The sequence below is a fragment of the Spermophilus citellus genome (genome assembly GCF_964194105.1).
Source record: "Spermophilus citellus genome assembly, chromosome: 18".
NCBI lineage: Eukaryota > Metazoa > Chordata > Mammalia > Rodentia > Sciuridae > Spermophilus > Spermophilus citellus.
This window is the reverse complement of record NC_138200.1, coordinates 65,969,444-65,991,300: the sequence shown is the minus strand read 5'-3', so window position 1 is coordinate 65,991,300 and position 21,857 is coordinate 65,969,444. Positions and strand designations below refer to the sequence as shown.

The 21,857-nt window shown below is 46.2% G+C and overlaps 1 protein-coding gene across 3 annotated transcripts in view; it reads right to left on the bottom strand.

Moving 5' to 3' along the window:
• Window positions 1-12,089: 12,089 nt before the first annotated feature.
• The window catches only part of USP10 (ubiquitin specific peptidase 10), a 64,770-nt gene continuing 55,002 nt past the window's right edge, over window positions 12,090-21,857 (bottom strand). For 2 of the 3 annotated variants that reach the window (XM_081274055.1, XM_081274057.1), the window contains 4 exons: window positions 21,690-21,855; window positions 17,850-17,994; window positions 15,464-15,529; window positions 12,090-13,097 (listed from right to left, as the gene is read on the bottom strand). In XM_081274055.1, coding sequence (XP_081130181.1) covers window positions 12,910-13,097; window positions 15,464-15,529; window positions 17,850-17,994; window positions 21,690-21,855 — 565 coding nt within the window. In that variant the 3' untranslated portion in view covers window positions 12,090-12,909. The remainder of the gene's footprint in view (window positions 13,098-15,463; window positions 15,530-17,849; window positions 17,995-21,689; window positions 21,856-21,857) is intronic. The other variant, XM_081274056.1, reaches the window with a different exon arrangement.

Sequence of the window (21,857 nt, the reverse complement as noted above, 5' to 3'; positions counted from 1 at the left end):
CAGTCTCAGCAGACAGCAGGAGCAGGGCCCGACAGCAACACAGGCCAGCCCTGCCACGAGCCTACAGGGAACAGGTCACATCTAGTCCCTTACTCCTCCTGCCGGCAGGCCCAGGTGGCAGTGCCACCCCTCGTCATTCACAGGCAGAGGGCTCAGTGACCAGCCCAGGGTCAGAGCCGGCTAGTGGCAGGGTAAGGGGCCTGCTGCAGAATGGCGCCTGCACCGGCCAGGCCTTACTCCACTTGCCTGCTCTGAATGCTGCAAGTGCCCAGTTCATCCCAACTCCTAAGTGTGCTCTGCTGTTCACCGTCCCCACTCACTCCCAAGTGCCAGTGGCCAGCCTCAGCAAGCAGGGCAGGTGGCAAGTCTAAAGGGGTGTGAAAGCCAGGTGCAGTGGCTGCAGTCCAGCTCGGGAGGCTGAGGTGCGAGGAGCTCCTGTCCTAGGTCAGTTTCGGCAGCACAGAGACTCAACTTGGCTCCAAAAAAATAAAACAGAGGGTGGAGCACCTCCCCAGCACAGCAGTGCACCGAGTGCCGGGCCACAGAGCCAAGTCCCGAGTGGCCTAGTGGCACAACATGGACAATATTCCTTGTAAGGCCCTCAAGTGGGAAGAGCAAAGGAGCAAGCCTGTTTGCAGGAAGCCCAAACCTCAGTTGTTCCCAGAACTTTTAAGACAACAAACTTGGCCTTAAAACAAAGAAGAAGCCACGTTCCAGGGAGGGGAGGGGCGGCAAGGCTGGAGGGAGAGCCTGAGGGCAGCAGGCCTGAACCCCTAAGACTGCCCACTGTGCCCCAGCACTCAGACCTCACAGCTGGCAGCGGCAGGCAGGACTGCGCCCGCAGGGTCAGAGCACAAGAAGGTGTGGTCCTGCCCTGAAACCAGGAAACCAGTGTCTTCTTAATCTTCTTAAAAGTGAATTTTACTCACTGCAAAGCTAACTTACGCTTTTTCAAAAAACATGGAAATTACTCATCACAGCACCTGTCCCCTAGCATCCCCCGCCTGCCTGATGCCAAAGGCCTGCGCTGCACTGGAAGTCCAGGGACACTGTCCTCTCTCTGCAGAGCACAGGAGTAACTTCCCACAAACTCGTGTGATACGTGAGACTAGAACACCAGAACTCTTGCAGCCCACCGTCATCAGAATGGCAGGAACAGCAACCGACGGTCACCAGGGCAGAAACCAAGCAGGGGCAACTGGCCAGAGCTAGCCCCCGCCAAGTGAGGAAGAAATCCCACGCCTCTCGGGAGGCTCGCCACACCCACAAAAATACATGTAAGTGCATATTTAATACCTGTTTCCACACACACAGGATGGAATGACCTCTTCAATCAAACAGAATATGGGGTGGGGTGAAAGAGGGCAGGATTTTCTAAAAGGTAGTTGGAAGCTCAAGGTCAGGTGTTACCAGCCCCAACCCAGAAACCCCGGGCCACCACGACGTCCAGACTGAGGCGATAAACCAAAACACACTCCAGACGGGCTGAGGTTTGGGAAACAACCACCTTCCAATTATTAAAAGTAAAAATTGTCTAAAAGGTTATCTGCGCAGTTCTCGGATGTGCTCGGTCCCCTGGCGTCCTGCAGGCCGCATTGACTCATCTCGCCCACTGACCACTTTCCCGTGGTGCTGGCCTCACGCAGGGCACTGCACAAAGAGGCCTGGATGTTTCTACAGCATTAAATAGAAAATACGTTCCTCCCAAACAACCGGGAAGACAGAGCAGGCATTGAATAGCCTGAGACAGAGGTAGATGAAAATTTTTAAATGAAAATATCTTCAACAGAATCACTCTGTGAAACCCTGGAGTCAAAGAAATGCCCTCTAAATGACTGCGTAGACCTCCTTCAATGCAAACACAGTGATTTCGAAGCCACTCGCCAGTGTTTCCAAACCGCCTCACAACAATCCATGTTCAGCCAGTCGATGCAACGGGTCCCCAATTAGGGCCACGTGGACAGGGGAGGTGACACCAAGTCTGGGAAGCAAAAAAGCAAGCACAGTTGACAAGTAAATCGACATTGAAATCCCCACCCCCCACACTTGCTAATTAAGATAAGGTGACATTGCTTGCTGGGGTAGGGGAGGATAAAAGGACAGATCAGAAAGGGAGGCATCTGCTCACCCATTTGTTGTCAAAGATGGAGAGCAGCCTAAAAACAATTCCCAGGAAGCAAGGGGGACAAAGCCAGTGCCCTTGATCATTGGTTGATTTTATAGAAAAAACATGACATTTGGCTGGTGAGACAAGGTGTCCCCGGACGTGTTACTTAACACCAGCATCATTTTGTGTGTTTTTTAGGTTCACTGTTGCTTGGGAAACTGGGGTACAGGACACTGGGGACAGTTGACAAGGCAGTGGCTGGAACCAGAGAAGTAACAGAAACACCTGGACCTTCCGTCTCTGCCGCAGTCCGGCTGGGCAAAATAACCAGGAGGTGAAGGTTGAAGGTTGAAGTGGGAGATGCTTTATTGTGGGGAAACTCAGCGGGAACTGAGCGGGAACTCAAGGTATCGGGCACCCAAGGTAGTAGGAGCCGCTTTATTGCGGGACAGCAGAGGTATATATACCTAACTGATTACACACAGCTTGACTCAATTAGCATCATCTAGATACAGCAATCAGCCAAATAGGAATCCCCACCATCTAAATGGCTCGGTGGCCTTGCTTCACAAACCACTCCTCCTGGCAAACTGCCAGGTGCCATCTTGACTTGATTCGCGGTCCCCAACATCTCCTTCCTTTTGTTTTATTGAACAACAAGTATGTGGCTTAGGGACTGTGCCTGTTTTAGGTTGTCCAATACTACATATGGTCCTTACCCATCATTGGATGGTCTGACCTCAAATTGTCAGCCTCCTGGCTTAGGTTGGTACCATTGTAATTGGATCTTACCTGTCTTTGACTACCGGCCCAACACACTTAGCCATACTTGTGGATAACGATCATAGTGGTTTTTACACAAACACCATAAACAACCTGCCATAAGCAGAAGGAGGATACAAAATGCCACGATACCAAGCCATTGACGACTCCAAGAGAGAAACCCCTGGAAAAACTGTACCACCGATGACACCGTCAGCAAAGATACCCTGGTACTATTAAGAGTTACAGTTTGTTGTCTCTATAGATTCATAATGCATAGAAGTGATACACGGTCCAGGTAAGTTCTGTAAGCAGCTTAAAGCAGAGGAATCCATTAATATGTCTATTTCTTCTTGAAGTATTGATGCAGCAGTTTGTACAGTTTGTGTGATAGCTATCGCAGAAGCTGCAGCACTAGCAGCAGAAACAGCAACAGCTGTAATGATGGTAGCTGTAATTCCAAAGTCTCATTTGGTTTTCAGTAATACTGGAAATTCTTCTATTTTTTGTCTAAAGGTAGGAATTCTGGCAATGATGGCTAAAGAAAATTGTGTAGCATTCCAGCAGGCACTAAGAAAACAATTTTCTAAACAATTTAATACATTATCCTGAAAAAAAATTATTAAATATAATGAAAAGGAAATATGAAAGTAAACAAACAGATCTGTTAACCTCCTTTTTTGTTCACTTTTTAAAACAATACACAATTTAAATTAAACTGTTTAAATCACGTGAATAGGGGCTGGGGATGTGGCTCAAGTGGTAGCGCGCTCGCCTGGCGTGCGTGCGGCCCGGGTTCCATTCTCAGCACCACATACCAACAAAGATGTTGTGTCCGCCGAGAACTAAAAAATAAATATTAAAAATTCTCTCTCTCTCTTTCTCTCTCTCTCTCTCTTTAAAAAATAAATAAATAAATAAATCACGTGAATAAAAAATATTTGGATCCATTTTTTCATGAGTGCTCCTCATATATGAAATATGGACATACGCACATACAGACATACAACACAAAACACAAGTGTGCACACATTACACAATAGTAGAGGCCTTGTAGCTTTTCACAGGTGAAATCTCCATTGCAATATTTTAAAAATCCATAGTTGATCAAAAATTAAAACTGATCAGAAATACATTAACCTAGGTCTGTATGAGCTCAAAAAATAAAATAGAAAAAAGCATCCTGGCTACCACCTGGGCTTGACTCTTCTTTTGATATCCCATCCTTCTTCTTGTAACTGGCATATGGGTTTGAAGGTATTCCCACAATTAAGCCTCAAGGTTTTTTTACATTTGAAATAGGCCTCAATGGTGCTCATGATTCATTAGCCTCCAGGTGTGGGAGAATCACTGTCGCAGATGTAAGAATAGTCAAGCTGGAGCTCTGGATATCAGCTGTTACGGACTTGAGCCAAATCATCTTCTTTTTGATCTGTAGAAATCACTTTAGTTAGTCTCTCTGGAATCCAAATCAGCTGCTGTTCTCCCTGTGGAAACACACAAACAGACCCCCGACTCCAGACAATCACTGGGTCAGGACCTTTCCATTGTCCAGTTAGAATATCCTTCCAAAGTACCTTTGGCTTATGTACATTTTTTGGACACATGTGCCTTTCCGCAGCACTAAGCCCTGATGAATCCAAATTTTAAAAGTCTGAAGTAAAAAGGGTTATGTTAACTTTATCTTTGGGGGATATATACCCCTTCCAAATTCCCCCTTTTTGCTTTAATAAGTACACTTTAATAGTTTGATGGGCTCTTTCAACTATGCCTTGTCCCTGTGGATTATATGGGATGCCTGTTATATGAGTAATGCCAAATGATGAGCAAAATTGTTTAAAAGAAGCAGAAGTATAGCCAGGGCCATTATCTGTTTTTAACTGTTTTGGAATGCCCACAGTGGCAAAATGCCCACTCTGGCATGAAGGGAGCCCATCAAATATCTGGAAGAAGTATCAACTGTAACATGCAAATATTTTAATTTTCCAAATTCTGGCAAATGTGTGACGTCACACATTTGCCAGATGTGATTAGATATCAGTCCTCTAGGATTAATTCCAAGATTAACTTGTGGTAAAAATGTCACACAATTTTGACATTGTTTTATTATATGTCTAGCTTATTCCTTAGTTATTCTAAAATGCTTTTGTAAAGTATTAGCATTGACATGGAAGGATTTGTGAAAATTTGTAGCTTCTTCTAGTACAGAAAAAACATGTTATGTCATGTGTAGTTTTATCTGCTAAATCATTACCCAAACTAAGGGCTCCAGGCAATCCTGTATGTGCCCTGATATGTCCTATGAAGAATGGATCTTTTCTGTCCCAGATAAGACTTTGTATAGTGGAAAACAAAGAGAAAACAGTAGAGGAAGGGGAAATCCTACCAGCATCTTCAAGGGATACTATAGCATTAACTATATACTGACTGTCAGAAAATAAATTAAATACAGAATCTTTAAACATCCCAAAAGCTTGTAATACTGCATTAAGCTCTACCTTTTGAGCTGATTGTTCGGGTACTAAAAATGTAAAAGCTTGATCAGGGGTAACTACTGCTGCTGTACAATTATTTGACCCATCAGTGAACATTATTGGAGCATTCAGGATAGGTGTTTTTCTTGTCATTTTTGGAAAAACTACAGGATGCGAGGACCAAAAAGACAGCAAAGGATTAGATGGTAAGTGGTTATCAAATGAAACATTAGATTTGCACATGATTATTGCCCAAGTATTTAACTCATTAGCTAACTCATCAATTTGATTCATAGTATATGGAGTAATAATTTTATTGGGAGAAATTCCAAACACTCCCTTTGCTGCTTTTATTCCTTTGAGTATTAATTGTCCTACAGCCTCAGGATACCTAGTAAGAATAGTGTTAGGAGAATAAGATAAATGTATCCATAATAATGGACCTTCTTGCCAAAATACTCCTGTAGGAATATTTTTAGTTGGTAATATAGTAAATAACAGAGGCAAACTTATATCAATTCTATCCAAATGCATATTTTCCATATATGTTTCAATGAGTTTTAATGTCTTTCTTGCTTCAGGCGTTAACATGCAGGGTAAATGTGGATCCGATGGACCTTTTAGGATATCAAATAAAGGTCCCAACTCTCCTATTGGTATGCCTAGATAAGGCCTTATCCAATTTATGTCTCCTAACAACTTTTGAAAGTCGTTAAGTTGATCTACTCGTATTTGAATTTTTGGTGGGCGGATCATGGTCGAGCATAATAGAACTCCTAAATAATTAATTGGAAATTTTAATTGTACTTTATCTATTGCTATCTCTAGATTATAATTTTTTAATAAGTTTGTAAGTGTGGCATAACATTCTAGCAATGTATTTTTATCTATGTGTGCTAATAATACATCGTCCATATAATGATTTTGATTTCTAAGTGGCTGGATTGCTTTGTTAACATAAATTTGACACATAGTTGGGCTGTTAGCCATCCCTTGAGGGAGTACTTTCCATTCATATCTCTGATCAGGACCTTCATGATTCAGTGCAGGGATAGTAAATGCAAAACGTGGACTATCCTCAGGATGAATTGGAATGGAAAAAAAATCTTTAATATCTATAACTAAAACATACCAGGTTTTTGGCAAAGCAGACAATTGAGGAATCCCCGATTGAGCAGGTCCCATGATAACCATCTCGTTATTAAAAGCTCTTAAATCCTGTAATAGTCTCCATTTGCCAGATTTCTTTTTGATAACAAAAATGGGAGTATTATGGGGAGAGATAGAAGGTTGTATATGTCCCTCCACTAATTGTTGATTGACCAAGTCATGGGCTGCTTGTATCTTTTCTTTAGTCAGGGGCCACTGAGGAAACCATACTGGCCTTTCTGATTTCTAAGTAATTTTTATTGTCTCAGTGACCCCTCCCAAAAACCCAATCCATGTCTATCTGTCTTTTGATCTATTTGTATTGGTGCCACTATACCTTGTCCTTGTTCTCCTAATCCTTTTCCTTTCCTAAAAACTTGTCCAGCCATAATAGTGGGCACATTTGGATTGATATGTGGAATGTTATTAGTTAATGTTAATCCCAATTGACCTAGAACATCTCATCCCCATAAATTTATAAGAAGATGATCCAATACATGTGGTTGTATAGTTCCTTTACATCCTTCAGGATCCTTCCATTTTAATACTATCGCACTTCTATGGGGATTAGTCGCCACCCCTAGGCCTCGAAGCATTTGAGTGGCTTGTTGTAAAGGCCAATCTTTTGGCCATTCTCGACGAGAGATGATGCTAAGATCTGCACCTGTGTCTAGTAGTCTATTGAATTTTTTTCCTTGAATAGTTAAGTTTAACATAAGGCAAGAATCTAAATTTAAAGAAAGCATAGCCCAATCTATACCTGTGGAGCCAAATCCTTTGGAACCTCTTTCTACATTATGACTAGCAAATTTGTCATGTGAGCTAGGGAGTATTAACTGTGCAATCCTATCTCCTGGTGAAATTACTGAGATACCCCTTGAAGAACTAGCTATAATTTTTATCTCACATTCATAATCAGGATCAATTACCCCAGAACTTATCATAAGTCCTTTTAGAGTAGAAGAACTGCGTCCCAATAATAAGCCTACTGTTCCTTGGGGAAGAGGCCCTTTTACCCCTGTGGGAATGATTTAAACTCCCATCTCTGGAGTTAGTACTGCTCTGGTGGAGGTGCAGATGTCCAATCCTGCGCTTCCTCTGGTTTGTCTGATGAGGGAGTTAACGGATAATGTGTCCTGGGCACTACCCTGATGGTGTTGCTGGGTTTCTTCAATGCCCCGTATATTTGTGGTTGTGGGCCCCGGGGCATCGGGCCCCCTCGTCCGTTTTTTGGCAACAAAGTACCCTCTACAGTAGCCTGAGAATGGCATTCACAAGCCCAATGTTTTCCTCTATGACATCGTGGCCAAACACCTGGTATTTTTTTTTTTTTTGATCATACCCAGTTTTGTAACTTGTTTTAAACCCTCCTCCTATGGGGCAATTCCTTCTAAAATGTCCTGGTTGACCACAATTATAACATGTTTTTGGCCTGGCACCTAAAGCTTGTTGTACTCCCCGGGTTACTGTAGCTGCCAAGACTTGCCCCTGCATCACTGGTTCACCAATATCTCTACACAGTTTAATGTATGCATTTAAGTCTTTATATTTCCAAGGTCTAATAGCCTCCCTACACCATCTATTGGCTTGTTCATAAGCTAGTTGCTTTATTAATGGCATCGCTTGTTCTACATCCCCAAAGACTCTGCTTGCTGTTTGTATAAGCCTATCCACAAACTCAGCGTAAGGTTCATTAGCTCCTTGTATTACCTTAGATAATTGACCTTGTAAATCTCCTTGTCCTTGTAAAATCTTCCATGCCTTATTCGCAGCTGAAGCGATTTGTAAGTATATGGCAGAATCATATCTAGTTTGTTGCTGCTGATCCTCATGAGGTCCTTCTCCTAGCAACATATCTAGATTTCTCTGTGGATACCCGGATGATGCATTTTGCTTGGCAGTCTCCATACACAATTCCTGATTAGCAACTTTCCATAACAGATATTGTCCTCCATTTAGCACAGCCTTGCACATGCCAGCCCAATCTGCTGATGTCAGGTTATAATTTGCAATGGATTCAGCCATGCTTATGGTAAAAGGGGCTTGAGGACCATAGGATGCTACAGCTTCTTTCAACTGCTTTACAGTTTTAAAATCCAAAACCTGGTGATATCGCTGCCCTCCCTCATCCTCAAGTACAGGGCATGCTAATCTTCGAGGTCCTATCTTAGGATCCCATCTATCAACTATGGGGGTTGGGGGGTCACCCAGCATATGTTGTCTCCATAGGTGGAGCTGTTGGTTGAATACTTACACCCTCTGATGATAGAAAGGTGTTAGTAGCAGCCTCCTGTTGTAACTTCTCCCCTGATAGCCCTTCCTCCTCTAAACTTTCTTCCCCTGACTAGCTGGAGAGACTTTCTCTTTTACTTGATCTAAGATGTCTTCTCCTTCCTCTACCATAGTCTGAACTGAAGGCTTTGGACTAAGCAAACGAGATCATATCAACGTCCATAATGTTAATGTGCCAACTGGCAGAGTTCCAGGGTTTTTCTTTTCTATCTTTTAAAAATATTCACCATGATGGTCCCATTGTGATATTAACAACTCCTCCTTAAAGAACCATGGGCTACATTTTTGTATCGTATCAACGTATGCCCTAATTATTCTTGGTTTTACTGAGGTGCCTCCTTCCTCTAGCAATTTACTTAACACCCTTTCGGTTTGATTTTTACTAACTTATGATCCCATTTTTCCATAACAAAGATAATGCAATCCACTAAGATAACACAAAACAAAACCGAAACAAAACGAAACAAAAACGGAACAAAAACACACTGTATCAATTTTTCTTTTTTCTTGAAATGTGCATCTGTTCTCTCGCCCTATCTGTTCCTCAGGGGCGATCAGCTTTCCTCCTGTCCTATTTATTTCTAGGGACAGGCAGCTTAAAAACGAAACAAAACGAAACGAAACAAGAACACACTGTTTATTGAAATGGTCAGCCATCCTCTCGCCCTATCCTCAGGGGTGAGCAGCCTTACCTTGTCACTTACTCCCAGGCGTCCTGGAGCTCCCCGTACGGGCCACCATATGCCGCAGTCCGGCTGGGCAAAATAACCGGGAGGTGACAAGTAACTTGAAGGTTGAAGTGGGAACTGCTTTATTGCGGGGAAACTCAGTGGGAACTGAGCGGGAACTCAAGGTAGCAGGAGCCGCTTTATTGCGGGACAGCAGAGGTATATATACCTAACTAATTATACACAGCTTGACTCAATTAGCACCATCTAGATACAGCAATCAGCCAAATAGGAACTCCCACCATCTAAATGGCTCGGTGGCCTTGCTTCACAAACCACTCCTGGCAAACTGCCAGGCGCCATCTTGACTTGATTTGCAGTCCCCAACACGTCTCGCCTGTCTCCTTCCTGATGGACTAACAGAGGTCAGCTCACCACCGACTACCATGTCCCCACTGGCTCAGCTTGGTCGATTCAGAAGCAACTCATGGACTGCACTCAGCTTTCCTAGCAGCACCATGGGCCGGTCCCAGAGCTGCTGACAGCGACATCCAGGGATGTCACTGAGGGAGGTGATGTGATGCCTTCTATGCAGTTCTTGCTGTGTCACCCACAGCACACCTAACACGACTATGCTGAGAAATGACTGCAGAATGCCCCAGGAGACTCCCAGTGGCCGGACTATCATCACCAACAGGGCAGAGAATGGCCACCACTTTACAGCAGCTTGTTGGCTGGCGGGACTTCATTAGGCTCCTCCCTGAGAACATCACCCCGTGATAGACTTGCTACAATATCTTAACATTCACTTTGCACTTAGAAGCCACCTAGAGACTGCCACATGTTAGTGAAGAAAAAAAATCACCAATTTTGTAGCTGCTAACACTGAAGTTAACAGGAAAAACTGTAAGTGTAAATGAAGGCCCAAAGCCAGGGTGGCCGACGGTGCAAGACTTCAGAAAATGTTTGGATTTGCTGGAATCATCCAACTCTCTAGCTATGGCCAGTTAATGCCAGGACTGAATGCTGGTCATTCCTAATTCTAGGCTGTCCTCTCCCTGGTATATTCGGCTCCTCTGGGGTTTGCTCTCCTGCCTGCAGCTGATGATGTGCTGACCTTGCTTGGACAAAACAAAACCAAAAGTAACTATATCTCCACCCTAAGTGCGACCTTAAGCGCTTAAAGGGATGCTGTGCTGAAGCTGATGCCCTGAAATGGTACCCAGAGGCAGGGCCCGAGGGTGTTAGGATTAGACGGAGGTGGGGGCCAGGGTGGGACGAGGGTCCTTGTGAGACCAGAGCTCACCCTGCCATAGGAGCACATAGCAAGAACACTGAGCTGCAGAAGTTCGACCTTGAACTTCAGGCTGTTGTCAGCTTTTTACACTTTGACACTTGTTAAAGCAACCCAAATCCAGGCCAGGGACATGCAGTGCTAACACAGACACAGGACGGTGACAGGAGACTCCTTTGCTGGCTACCAGGTGACTGTCACAAGAGACAGTGACCTTAGGAATAGATGCAGCATCCCAAGCCACAAGTGGACTGACACCTGGATGTCCCGATGGACATAATCCATAGCATCTTGAAAGAGACTCTCAATCCTCAAAGGGACTCCCTTTCCCATGCTTCACAACCCATCTTGGGCTTACAAGCAGACACTATCAATTTTCAGATTGGCGGGAAGCCAAGAAAGATATTCCAGGGGAAATTTTCTTATCTGCGGACACAGGATGCATTTGCAGAACTGGGTACAGGTCTGGGCGCCCAACCCACTTTAAGCAGGCCTCTTCTTCCACTGCTTGAAAAGGCACTCCACCAGACCCCCCATGGAACACCCAGCAACAAGGCCACTTCTCTTGACCGACTTAGGACAGAGAGGGCCCTAGGCACAGGATTTGTCTGTGAGCGGCTCAAGTAGCCCCATCTAGAACTTGACTAAATGCCATGGAGTCAGGCTCTGCTTCATCGTTGGCTAGGTCTTTGTGGGTGTGGGTTGCTCCCCGCAATGCTAACTGCCTGCCAAACTCCATGTGTTCTGTAGGAATTGTACATTATTCTAACAAGAAGCTAGTTAAATTGTAATTCAGCCAAGCAAATCAGAATGGGGTTATGACTGGGTAAACAGGCCAAGCGGGTGATGTTAGTACTGTAATTTTACAGGGTAAGCTCTTTTCCCTCAAAGAACAGCACCAAGGCATGAGAACACCAGGCGGTAAAGGAAGAGATGGAGAAGGGCTCAGCCATACAAGAACCACTTCTCTGTGCGTGGATCTGGCAAATTTCTAGGAGTCGTCTTCACAGGGCATGGGGCAGGAGCCCTTGCCACCAGCCTCTCCCTTGCAATGTGCTCTCTTCTCTTGCAGGCACCTGAGGGTGGCGCTGGGAGGTGCTGCTGAGCTGCTCAGTCTCCATTTAACCACCATTTGGTGTACCTGGAAACTGCTGGGATACAGTACCAATGGGGGGGGGGGGGTGCCAAGACCTCCCTTTTCCAGCTAACTGGGATTCTAGGACCTCAGTGGCCTAGATCCACAGCTCGGCTGGTGGCAGGGCTTCCTGTAGCCGGCAGGTGCAGCTGTGCCCCATGAACGCGTCACTGAAAAAGGTCTTTGCATTCAAAGAAACACAGGCAGCTTTAAACCAACTTTGTGATTTTTATTGATGGGTGAAACTTTATACTCCTAGGTGTCACTAAACTGTGTACAAGTGGGGACGCGGCGGTACAGAGGAGCGACAGCAGAGCCGACAGAGCAGACTCGGGACGCAGCCTTGTGTTTGCCCTTCTTCATCACGGGTACACAGAAGCATGAATGCATTTTGGAATCTTTTAATGGCAATAAGGTTACAATCACCCATCTATGCAGACTAGCATCTTAACTCCAAATGTTGATCGCAATGTGTACGTAAGCAGTTTCTCATCGCACAATTATTAAAATGTACTTTTCCTGTTAGGAACCAGCAACTTATTTTTTATGTTTATTTTTCTTCTGAAGAACTATTTTCTTCTCCAATAACTGGCTCATTTTTATCAAAAACTAAAGGGTGGGGGAGGAAAGTGTAATGGATTAAAAAATTTATTTTTTAAGGAAAGATAAAATTCATTTTTCACAAATTTACAAGGTTGCTGGTGCAGAATTTATTCTACTAAGCAATTAGACTGGGAATCAAATGCAAGTTTCCCTTTCTTAGGAATCAGCATTATTTCAGAAATATGGGTTTTTGTGTATTCTTAAATCAAGCGACAGTCTGTTTCAACCAAATGATTTTGATTTGGAAGTTAGAAGTCAACATAAAACTACACTGCGCACAAACCCCAAGGCATCTCCTTTTCATTCGAGCCCATTTTCGCAAAAAGGAGAAAGTTTCTCTTTAAAGAGCCACTAAAGAGAGGCAGGAAGTTAGTGAGACTGGTGTTCTAAAAGCGGGCATCAGGCACACACACGCGCACAGAGGGTCACAGCAGGTCCACTCGGCGATAATACAGGAGGTAGGCTGTGCGCTCAGCAGCTGGTTTCACCACCTGGTACTGGGTGACCACCTTGACCGTCTGGTCGTCGATGCGCAGCCAGCCGTTCAGGCCAATCTGGAAGACGTCCGTAGTGTAATGGCCTCCGGTCGCGCTGCTGCCATGATGATAGACCACTGCAAGAGAGCAGCAGGCACTGTTAGAGGCAGCCCCTGTCCTGGGATGTCCATGGGAGAGGGGGAACTGAGAGCAGTGTTATAAAGTTCAAACAATGTGATTTATAGTACAAAGTTGCACATAGCTTCAAGGCAAGGGTAAGAGTAAGGCAAGACAGATCTCGTGTTCGGGCCTGTATCCACACGTAACCTGTCACTATGTGTGGATGATACCACACGTGTAAGACACCTGTCTTGCACACTATCACATTATACACACACATTTTAATAGCATATTTAAAACACCTAACAGCTCACAAAGACACCTCCCACAGAGCCTCAGCAGCCACACAACCCATCCCTAGGCCTGTATTTATGTTTTTAAAGAATCCTGTAGCTCAACCATGAAGTCTTAGTCAAAGGCCTAGACAAGCTGGGTGAGGTGACGCACACCTGTAATCACAGCAGTTCAGGAGGCTGAGGCAGGAGGATTGCAGGTTCAAAGCCAGCCGCAGCAACTCAGGGAGACCCTGTCTCTAAATAAAATATAAAAAAGGGCTGGGATGTGGCTCAGTGGTTAAGCGCCTCTGGGTTCAACCCCTGGAACAAAACAAACAAAAGAAGCCTAGACCAACGTAAATGTTGGGCAAGGTGGTGAGGACAGCGAAGGCAGTCACAGGACATGGGCTCCCCCTCCTGTGAGGCAGGGCGGAGAACACCCATTCAGCTGGAGACACCAGGCTGGGTGAAGGATATCCTGCCAAATTCTGGACAGGAAGAGCAGTGTGGACTGCTAAGCTGTGTTCCCCCAACAGTGGCCCAAAGGCATAGCCACGGGCAGTCGCAGTCTCATTGGCAGGAAATGTCAGCACTGAACAACCCAAACATCTCAGGCTCCAGCGGCAGCTGTCACGTCTGGGTGCTGAAGGAATGTAGAAGGCCCAGGTCCACTCTGGGCTAGGAACGGTTGCTGGGAGGACAAATTCTTAGAGTTGGAGGACAGAGCTACTAAAGGGGTGGATTCTGTCACTGGCCAGACTCTTTGGCTCTGCAGTCAGAAACAGGTAAACAGCCAATGAAGGTCCCAGCTTATTCTTGTGCACAAGTCACAGGACACCAGCATGTCTCTTAGGCCCCAAATTCTCTTTGGAATTTTTGTCCTGAATTTTGACCTTGAAGACCAATAGTTTTGTTTTCAAAGTAACCAACCAAGTCAGTAGAATTTGAAGAACCTAAGGGTTTAATTAATCCATACTTCCATAAGACACCTCTACTCTAAATAAAAGTTCAGGAGAACTGTACTCCATACATCCCAACTTCTTAAGGTAGCAGTCCAGGTAACTAATGTGAAACACATCACTTATCCCAGGAGAGCCCACTGTCAGAGGCAGAACAGAGACCCAGGTTTTTTTTTTTGTTGTTGTTTTTTGTTTTTGAAAAGCTTTTACTTTTTGAGAGTTCACTTCTTGAGAATGCATACACATTCACATTGAGGCACCTGACCCAGAGACAAAGAATTCTCCAGCCTGTCCCTGACTACCAACCTTCCCTTGCAAGGGTCTGAAGCGGGTAGATGCAGAGAAAAAGCAAAGAAGGTCCACTAGGACCTCAGTGCAGGCTCCAAGGAGCCAGGCTGGCCACAGAGCCAGGCTGGTTGGCTGCAGAGCCGCAGAGTGCCCACCAGACCTCAGAACTTCCACTCGAAGGCAAGGGAAGGAGACTGCACACACCCATGAGAGAAGGCACCTGCTGCCACTTTCACTAGGGCCCAACAGGTCAGGGAGGGGCTGTGATCAGATGTTTTGAGGAGGAGGGGAAAGCAAAACCAAACAAACAAAACCCAACAAAACAACAAAACAAATATCGAAGCATGGGAGACAAGGGAGACAGAGAGAGCAGGTACCTTCCAGTGTGGCCAGATCCTTGGCCCTGGATATGGCTCATCAAACCCTTAAAACCTCAGGAGTGACTGAGGCAGACAGATGGGAAACCCTGCTGAGCCCCTCCAGGGATGGGGTGTGCCATTCACCCTCTCGGATCTCAGTGTGGGGAGGCTGGAGGCCCAGGAGCGGGGGAGGTACCATATACAGTACCATATACAGGAGGGTCCAGGGATGCCAGGGTGGGACACACCTCTAAACCCAGGAGAGTGACCAGCTGATACAGAGGCTCCACTGCCGGTCACCCCACCTCGCTGGCCGCTGAAGTTCACTCTGCCTTGAAGACAGAGGCATTCGCTTCAGGACCATGTCCCTAGGGCTCCCTGTCCACAGAGCAGAGCACACTCTGCACGAGAGTGATGGCACAGGGAAGGGGGCCTGGGGGTAAAGGCTCCACCACTGCTCACCACTGCTTCAACAAGCAAGGGACAGCAAAACAGCACTTACCTGCAAAGAGCCTATAGGTTCTGTGGCATTTAAAATTCTTATTTTTAACTCCTGGAGAAAGCAGTTCTGAAAAACAAAACATCAACAGCTCCAATCCACAAAAGCACTTTGAGGTTCAGAGTAACAAAAGCCAAGGGCTAGGACAGTCTCCACCCAACAAGCCAGCAGCAGGGCAGAGAGCAGAGCTCTGCCCTTAGTGGACCAGGAGAGGAACCAGCGTGCAGGGCAGGGAGGAGCACAGGCCAAGCCCACCTGCGAGCTGCCCGAGCAACGCCCAGAACCACAAGGCTCGGGTTGGACGCCTCTTGCAAACAGATGCTCTAAAAAACTACACAAGAAAAATGCTGTCCACTCAAAAGCAAGCTCACCAAAACAGTCCTGGGAAACCCAAGAATCAGAACATTTCATAAGTGAGTCACATCAAACTCTAACCATGTGAGGCCAATATGCTTCCCTGAGCCTGCGCCTGTCTTCAGGTTCAATTCCCAGGCAGGTGCACTCAGGGCCAGGAGGAGCCCATCCCAGGAGGCACTCTCGGCAGCCACTGTGCCTCCTCTCCTCCCCCACCCCCACCCCCACCCCAGCAAGATCCTCCAGCCCCCAGTGATGTCATTTCTCTTTCTACAAAGGATTTGAGGTGGGAGCAGATACAAAACCACATGTAATAAGCAAGGAGAGAGGTGCAATCAGCTTAGTCGGGATCCCCCCAGGGCACAGTGGTACAGGCCTGGAGTCCAGCAGCTTAGGAGGCTAAGGCAGAGCTCGGGAATTCAAGGCTGTCCTTGGCAACACAATGAGACCTCCAAGGAAGAGCAACAGAGAGAGGAAGACCGAGAGAAACAGAAACACAGAAAGAAAGAGAAAGGAAGAAGAGGAAAAGAGACCCAGAGGGAGAAAAAGGAAAGAAACAGAAGGCAAGCCACCTGCTAGCACCGGTGGCTCCCGGGCAGGTGAAGGTCAAGGCGCCTCCGGTGCCGGGGCTGCCTCCCAGGGGCTGCCTCAAGGTTCCGAGAAAAGGCAGACTGGAAGGGGACCCATCATGCCTTGCTGGCATCTCTCCTCCCTCTGGTCTCCAGATCAGAAGCCACACTGCTGGAGAGGGTGGAAGCAGCTGTGAAGCGGAGGGTGGAGGGACAGGGGACTGGCTGCAGCCCCACTCTGAGCTACAGTCCCTAACAGAAGGTGCCATGCTGTCCTTGGGCACCAAGGGCGCGACTACACGTGGCACCTGGCTGTGAGGAGACTCCAGGTGTGTCAGGCAGGTGGGAAAGAGCATGAGCTTCCTCAGCCAATGCTGCTAAGGCACCTGCCTCTGCTTCCCAGACCTTAGGACATGCCGACTCCTCAGGGTACCATTCTAACTTTCAATGTTGTACAAGACATTTTCGTAAATTCTGAAGCATCGACAAAAGCTTTCCCTCAAGGGGTGCACTCAGCTGTCCTGCCGAGGCTTTAATCTGGGGCTCTTCTAAGTGGCTTTCTGAATGTGCTGAGCCCTGTTACCTGGGGGACTCATGGCCAAGGAGTTCACAAAGCTAACGCACGCATCACTGCAACCAGAGGGAGTCCCACTGCCATCCAACCACGCTGCTCAACACAGCTGTGGGTACTTACTTTGATGGACAAAGGCTCTGTTTTTCTCATCTAGTAAACCATATGGCTTACTCATTTCTGCCTGTTTTTACTTTTATTCTGTAGCAGCACTGGGGCCTGAACCCAGGGTCTCACACATGCTAGGCAAACGCTCTACCAATGAGTTACATCCCCAGTTCTTGGCCTCTATTTTTAAAAAGCCATTTTTAAAAATATATATATATCTTAGTTGTAGATGGACACGATACCTTTATTTATTTTTCTTTATGTGGTGCTGAAAATCGAACCCAAGGCCTCATACACATGCTAGGCAAGCTTTCTACCACTGAGCCACAACCCCAGCCCTTTTAAAAAGCCATTTTAGTGACAATTTTAATATTAAAATCAAGAGGGGCTGAGGATGTAGCTCAGTTGCAGAGCACTTGCCTAGAATGTCTGGGGGGCCTGAGTTCTATTCCCAGCACCATACACAACACGAAAAATGTACGTATATGACATATGTGTATGTCAAGAAATTTGAAATTTATTTTATTTTATTTTTTTAAAGAGAGAGCACGAGAGAGGGAGAGAGAGAAAGAATTTTAATATTTATTTTTTGGTTATTGGCGGACACAACATCTTTGTATGTGGTGCTGAGGATCGAACCCGCATGCCAGGCAAGCGCGCTACTGCTTGAGCCACATCCCAGCCCAGAAATTTGAGATTTAAAAAGCCAAGAAAGTGCCCTTCATCTTGACATAACCCCCTATCATAAAATGTGGTGCTGGCCACTCTGGGAGCACCTCAGCATTACCTTTGCTGATCTCCAGGTCCACAGGATAGTCGATGTTTTTGATCAACTTCTGACACCCGCCAGTCTTCTCATAAACAAATCGTTTCAGATGCAAGACAAGGACAGGAGGGAGCTTTTCCAGAGTCACTCTCCGACTTATCTCAACCTGGGACACAGAACACACCAGGACACCCGTCCTGTCCGACTAGGGGGCAGCACATGTCCTCACCAGCACCCAATAGCAGGGCTCCGCGACCCTTCCTGCCCCAGCCCTGCAGCCCATCTGTGACTGCCAAGGGAAGTTCTGCACTGTGGCAGGCAGCCTGGATTCAGATGTGTTGACCTGGTTTTTCATAATTCTCAGTGTCATGATCTGGATTTGGAATGTCCCCTAAAGGCTCACAGGCCAGGGGCTCGGTCCCCAGTGCAGCAGTGTCCACACATGGGCTTCTGGGAAGTGCCTGGATCATGAGGTTCTGACCTGTCAGTGGACTAACACTCTTGATGATATTTCTGGGAGGGGGTGGACACTAGGAGGCAGGGCCTAGACACAGGCCGCAGCAGGTCCCTGAGGGTACGCCCTGGAAGCGTTTATCTTCTCTTCCGGCTCCTTCCCAGTCCACTCAATGCATGTGGTCTCAACAACACTGATGTCAGTTCTTTCAGTTCAATGTTTTCAAAAACCCTAAAGCCATTTATCCTAACCATCAATTTCATAATATTTTGGTTTTATCAATTAATATGCCCCTGACATATTTTTATAGATCCAAAGAATGCTCCTTTTAAATAAGCTAGATTTTTATTTTGGGTTTTTAGTGTTGGGGATTGAACCCAAGGATGCTTTACCACAAAGCTAAACCCCCAGCCTGTTTTAATTCTGGGACAAGGTCTCATGAGGTGGCCACTTTGGGCTTGCAGTCCTCCTGCCTTGACCTCCCAAACTGCTGGGATCATAAGCAATGAGCCATAGAGCCCAGCATAAAGCTAAATTTTCTTTAACCAGTTGTGTTTCCACTTTACCATTCACTATACTTACGAACTCTTTAATATTTCCTATTATCTTCTTTGAGAATACTGACAAAAATTTAAAAAAAAAAAAGCATCCAAAAGGTAACAACATAGTAAGAAAAACAAACCTGTCAGAGGACTGTACACATGTCTGATGTGGAGGTGTCCTCTGAAAGCAAGCTCAAGAGCCATCGCTGGTTGGAGTGAGTGACCTCCCAGGCTCCTCCTGCGTATGTTCCCCCTGGTAAGATTCCAGGTGGAGAAACTACCTCACACTTCCCCACATCGCACTGTGCCTGATAGTGAGCATCTCTGGGCCCAGCAATTACCTATGAGCCAACAAAGGTGGGGCACTGCTGACAGTTCACCCTGGAGATCAGTTCTGTGAGGTTCCAGGTCCCCATCTGTGGATGAAAGGCCCAGGTGACCTCTTAGGGTGCCCTTCAGTACTTAGTGTCATTTGGAAGCTCTCAGTGACTCACTGAATGCCTGAAATTCTTAATATGCATTTTGGGTTTCCAGAAAACTAAGGCACAATTTCCAATTAACCACATAGCCAGGCATTTTCTATATAGCGAGCGTTTTTTCAATGGATCTATACTTCCTATACTCTAACAGAGGAAGGGAAAAAACCACCTTTCACCTAAAATCCAATAAAATTAAAATTGGGCTTTTATCTGCAGGATGTATGTTTGTGCTGGGTTCAAGCCCAGGTCCTTGGTATGCCGGCTGCATGCTAGGCAGGGGCTCCAACACAGAGTTACACCCTCAACACCAAATCTGATATATATATATATATAAACATTTGTTAGTTGTCAATGGACCTTTATTTTATTTATGTATATGTGGTGCTGAGGATCAAACCTAGTGCCTCACATGCTAGACAAGCACTCTATCACTGAGCCCCAGCCCCAGCCCTAAATCTGGTATTTTTAAAAGGAAATTTTAAAAGTCACATTCAAAAAAATGCATTCTTTGCTTTGTATACATATTTCCATACAAGTCATCTAAAAAGCCACCCCTGCTCACACGCCTGCTCTTCTGGATGCTCCTGACTGTGTGGGCAACACCACAGAGCCACAACAGGGTGCAGCACTCCTCTTCATCCCCGAGGCTCCTCCCAATGACTGCTCTCCCAAAGCACTCCCCCCCCCCCCAACCGCCAGCAACAGGCTGACCACTGCCTGTCCCCAAGCCTGCACAGCCCTGGTCCTGATCAGTGTTCAACTGCAGCACAACAAGAGTACAGAAGGCACATTACGCAAGGGTCTTTCCTGGGCTACCCAGGCAGAGGCTCAAGAACTCCCAGAAGGACCAGTGGCCCAACACAGCCATCACTGGCTCACAGAAGAGACTGAGGAAAGTGGTAAGAGCAGCCAGATACATGGTCCACCTCTGGAGTCACAGCTGCCATGGTTGGGCCAAGCTGATGAAGCCACCCACAGCCAGATACAAATACCCAGCCCGTTCTCTCTTCCATGGGCTCCTCCACCAGACTCTCAGCTTACCCAGGTATCTGTCTGGTGCCTAGCTCTTTTATTTTTAAAACGAAATTGCAGATCAGAAGCAAATCAGAAAACCTGAGAATGGGGCCTAACTTTGCAGATCCCTTGACAATGTGGTTTAGCCAATCCAAAGGAGGAGCAAAGGTCTCCAGGGTCTCCTTTGCTCTTTTTTACTCAGCACACAGGTGCAGGAAATGGACAATGAGGAGACAGGGGTCGACCTTACAGCTACCACTCACTGCCTACCCACACACGGTTTTGCAGGAACATCCGGTGGCTTACTCCAACCCTTCAACAAAGCCGGCGTTCACCTCGACACATGACTATGAACTCATTGCCACACTCTAAGAAATGGGGAAGGCCTTCTCTACTCTGGAGCAGAAAACAGGGAAAGAGAGAGAAGAACCAGGAAGCTCTGCCTTGCTCGACAGCTGACAGAAAGCACTGAGCAGTAAGCAGCTACTCCTAACTCACCAAGATGAAAAAGGTAAAAACTGTGCTGTGCACCATGAACATAAGCCAGCCCTGCGGGAGGCAGCATTGACCCTGTGACACCTGCTCAGACTGCCAGCGCTGGACCTAAGACCCAAAGGAGATCATCAGCTTGTGCCACACAATTTAGAGCCAAGAGGTGGCTAGGATCATCTGTTTCACCACTCCATCCTTCTTCTTCTTCTTCTTTATTTTTGTACCAGGGATTGAATCCAGGGGCCACATCCCTAGCCCTTTTTCATAATGTATTTTTTTTAATAATATAAAAATATTATCTAGAGACCGGGTCTTGCTGAGTTGCCTAGGGCTTAGCTAAGGTGCTGAGACTGGCTGGCCTTGAACTCCCGATCCTCCTGCCTTAGGCTAGCAAGTTGCTGGGGTTACAGGCATTTTTATTTACCTTTGATACTGCAGATTAAAACCAGGAGCACTTAACCACTGAGCTATGTCCCCAGCCCTCCCCCACCCTGCTGCCTTTTTAAAAGGATTTATTTTTTAGTTGTAGTTGGACAGAATACCTTCATTTATTTATTTTTATGTGGTACTGAGGATTGAACCAAGGGTCCCACACGTGCAAGGCAAGCGCTCCACCGTGGAGCCACAACCCCAGGCCCCTAACCCTTTTTATTGTGAGACAGTGTCTCCCTAGGTTGCTGTGGCTGGCTTTGAACCTGCAATCCTCCCACCTTAGCCTCCCAGGCTGCTGGGATTGCAGGCATGTACCACCACAACCGCTCCATTCTTAAAAAGTGCAAATTTTCAATACAAAAAATTTAAGCAACTGATCTGAGAGGCAGAATTCAAATCCATTTCCCCTCATTCCTAATTCTGCATTCTTCTTCAACTGTGAACATACCTCTTGTTTGGTTTTTGTAGTATAACCTTGGACAGACTCTCTGGCCACCAAGCTTTCCAGTGCATCCTGAACTGTGCGTATCTTGTCAGACTGGATATCCAACTGCAATGTGAAGAATGGCTGCAGAGTGGCAGATTCTTTTGAACTCTGCTGGTAGACCACAGACCT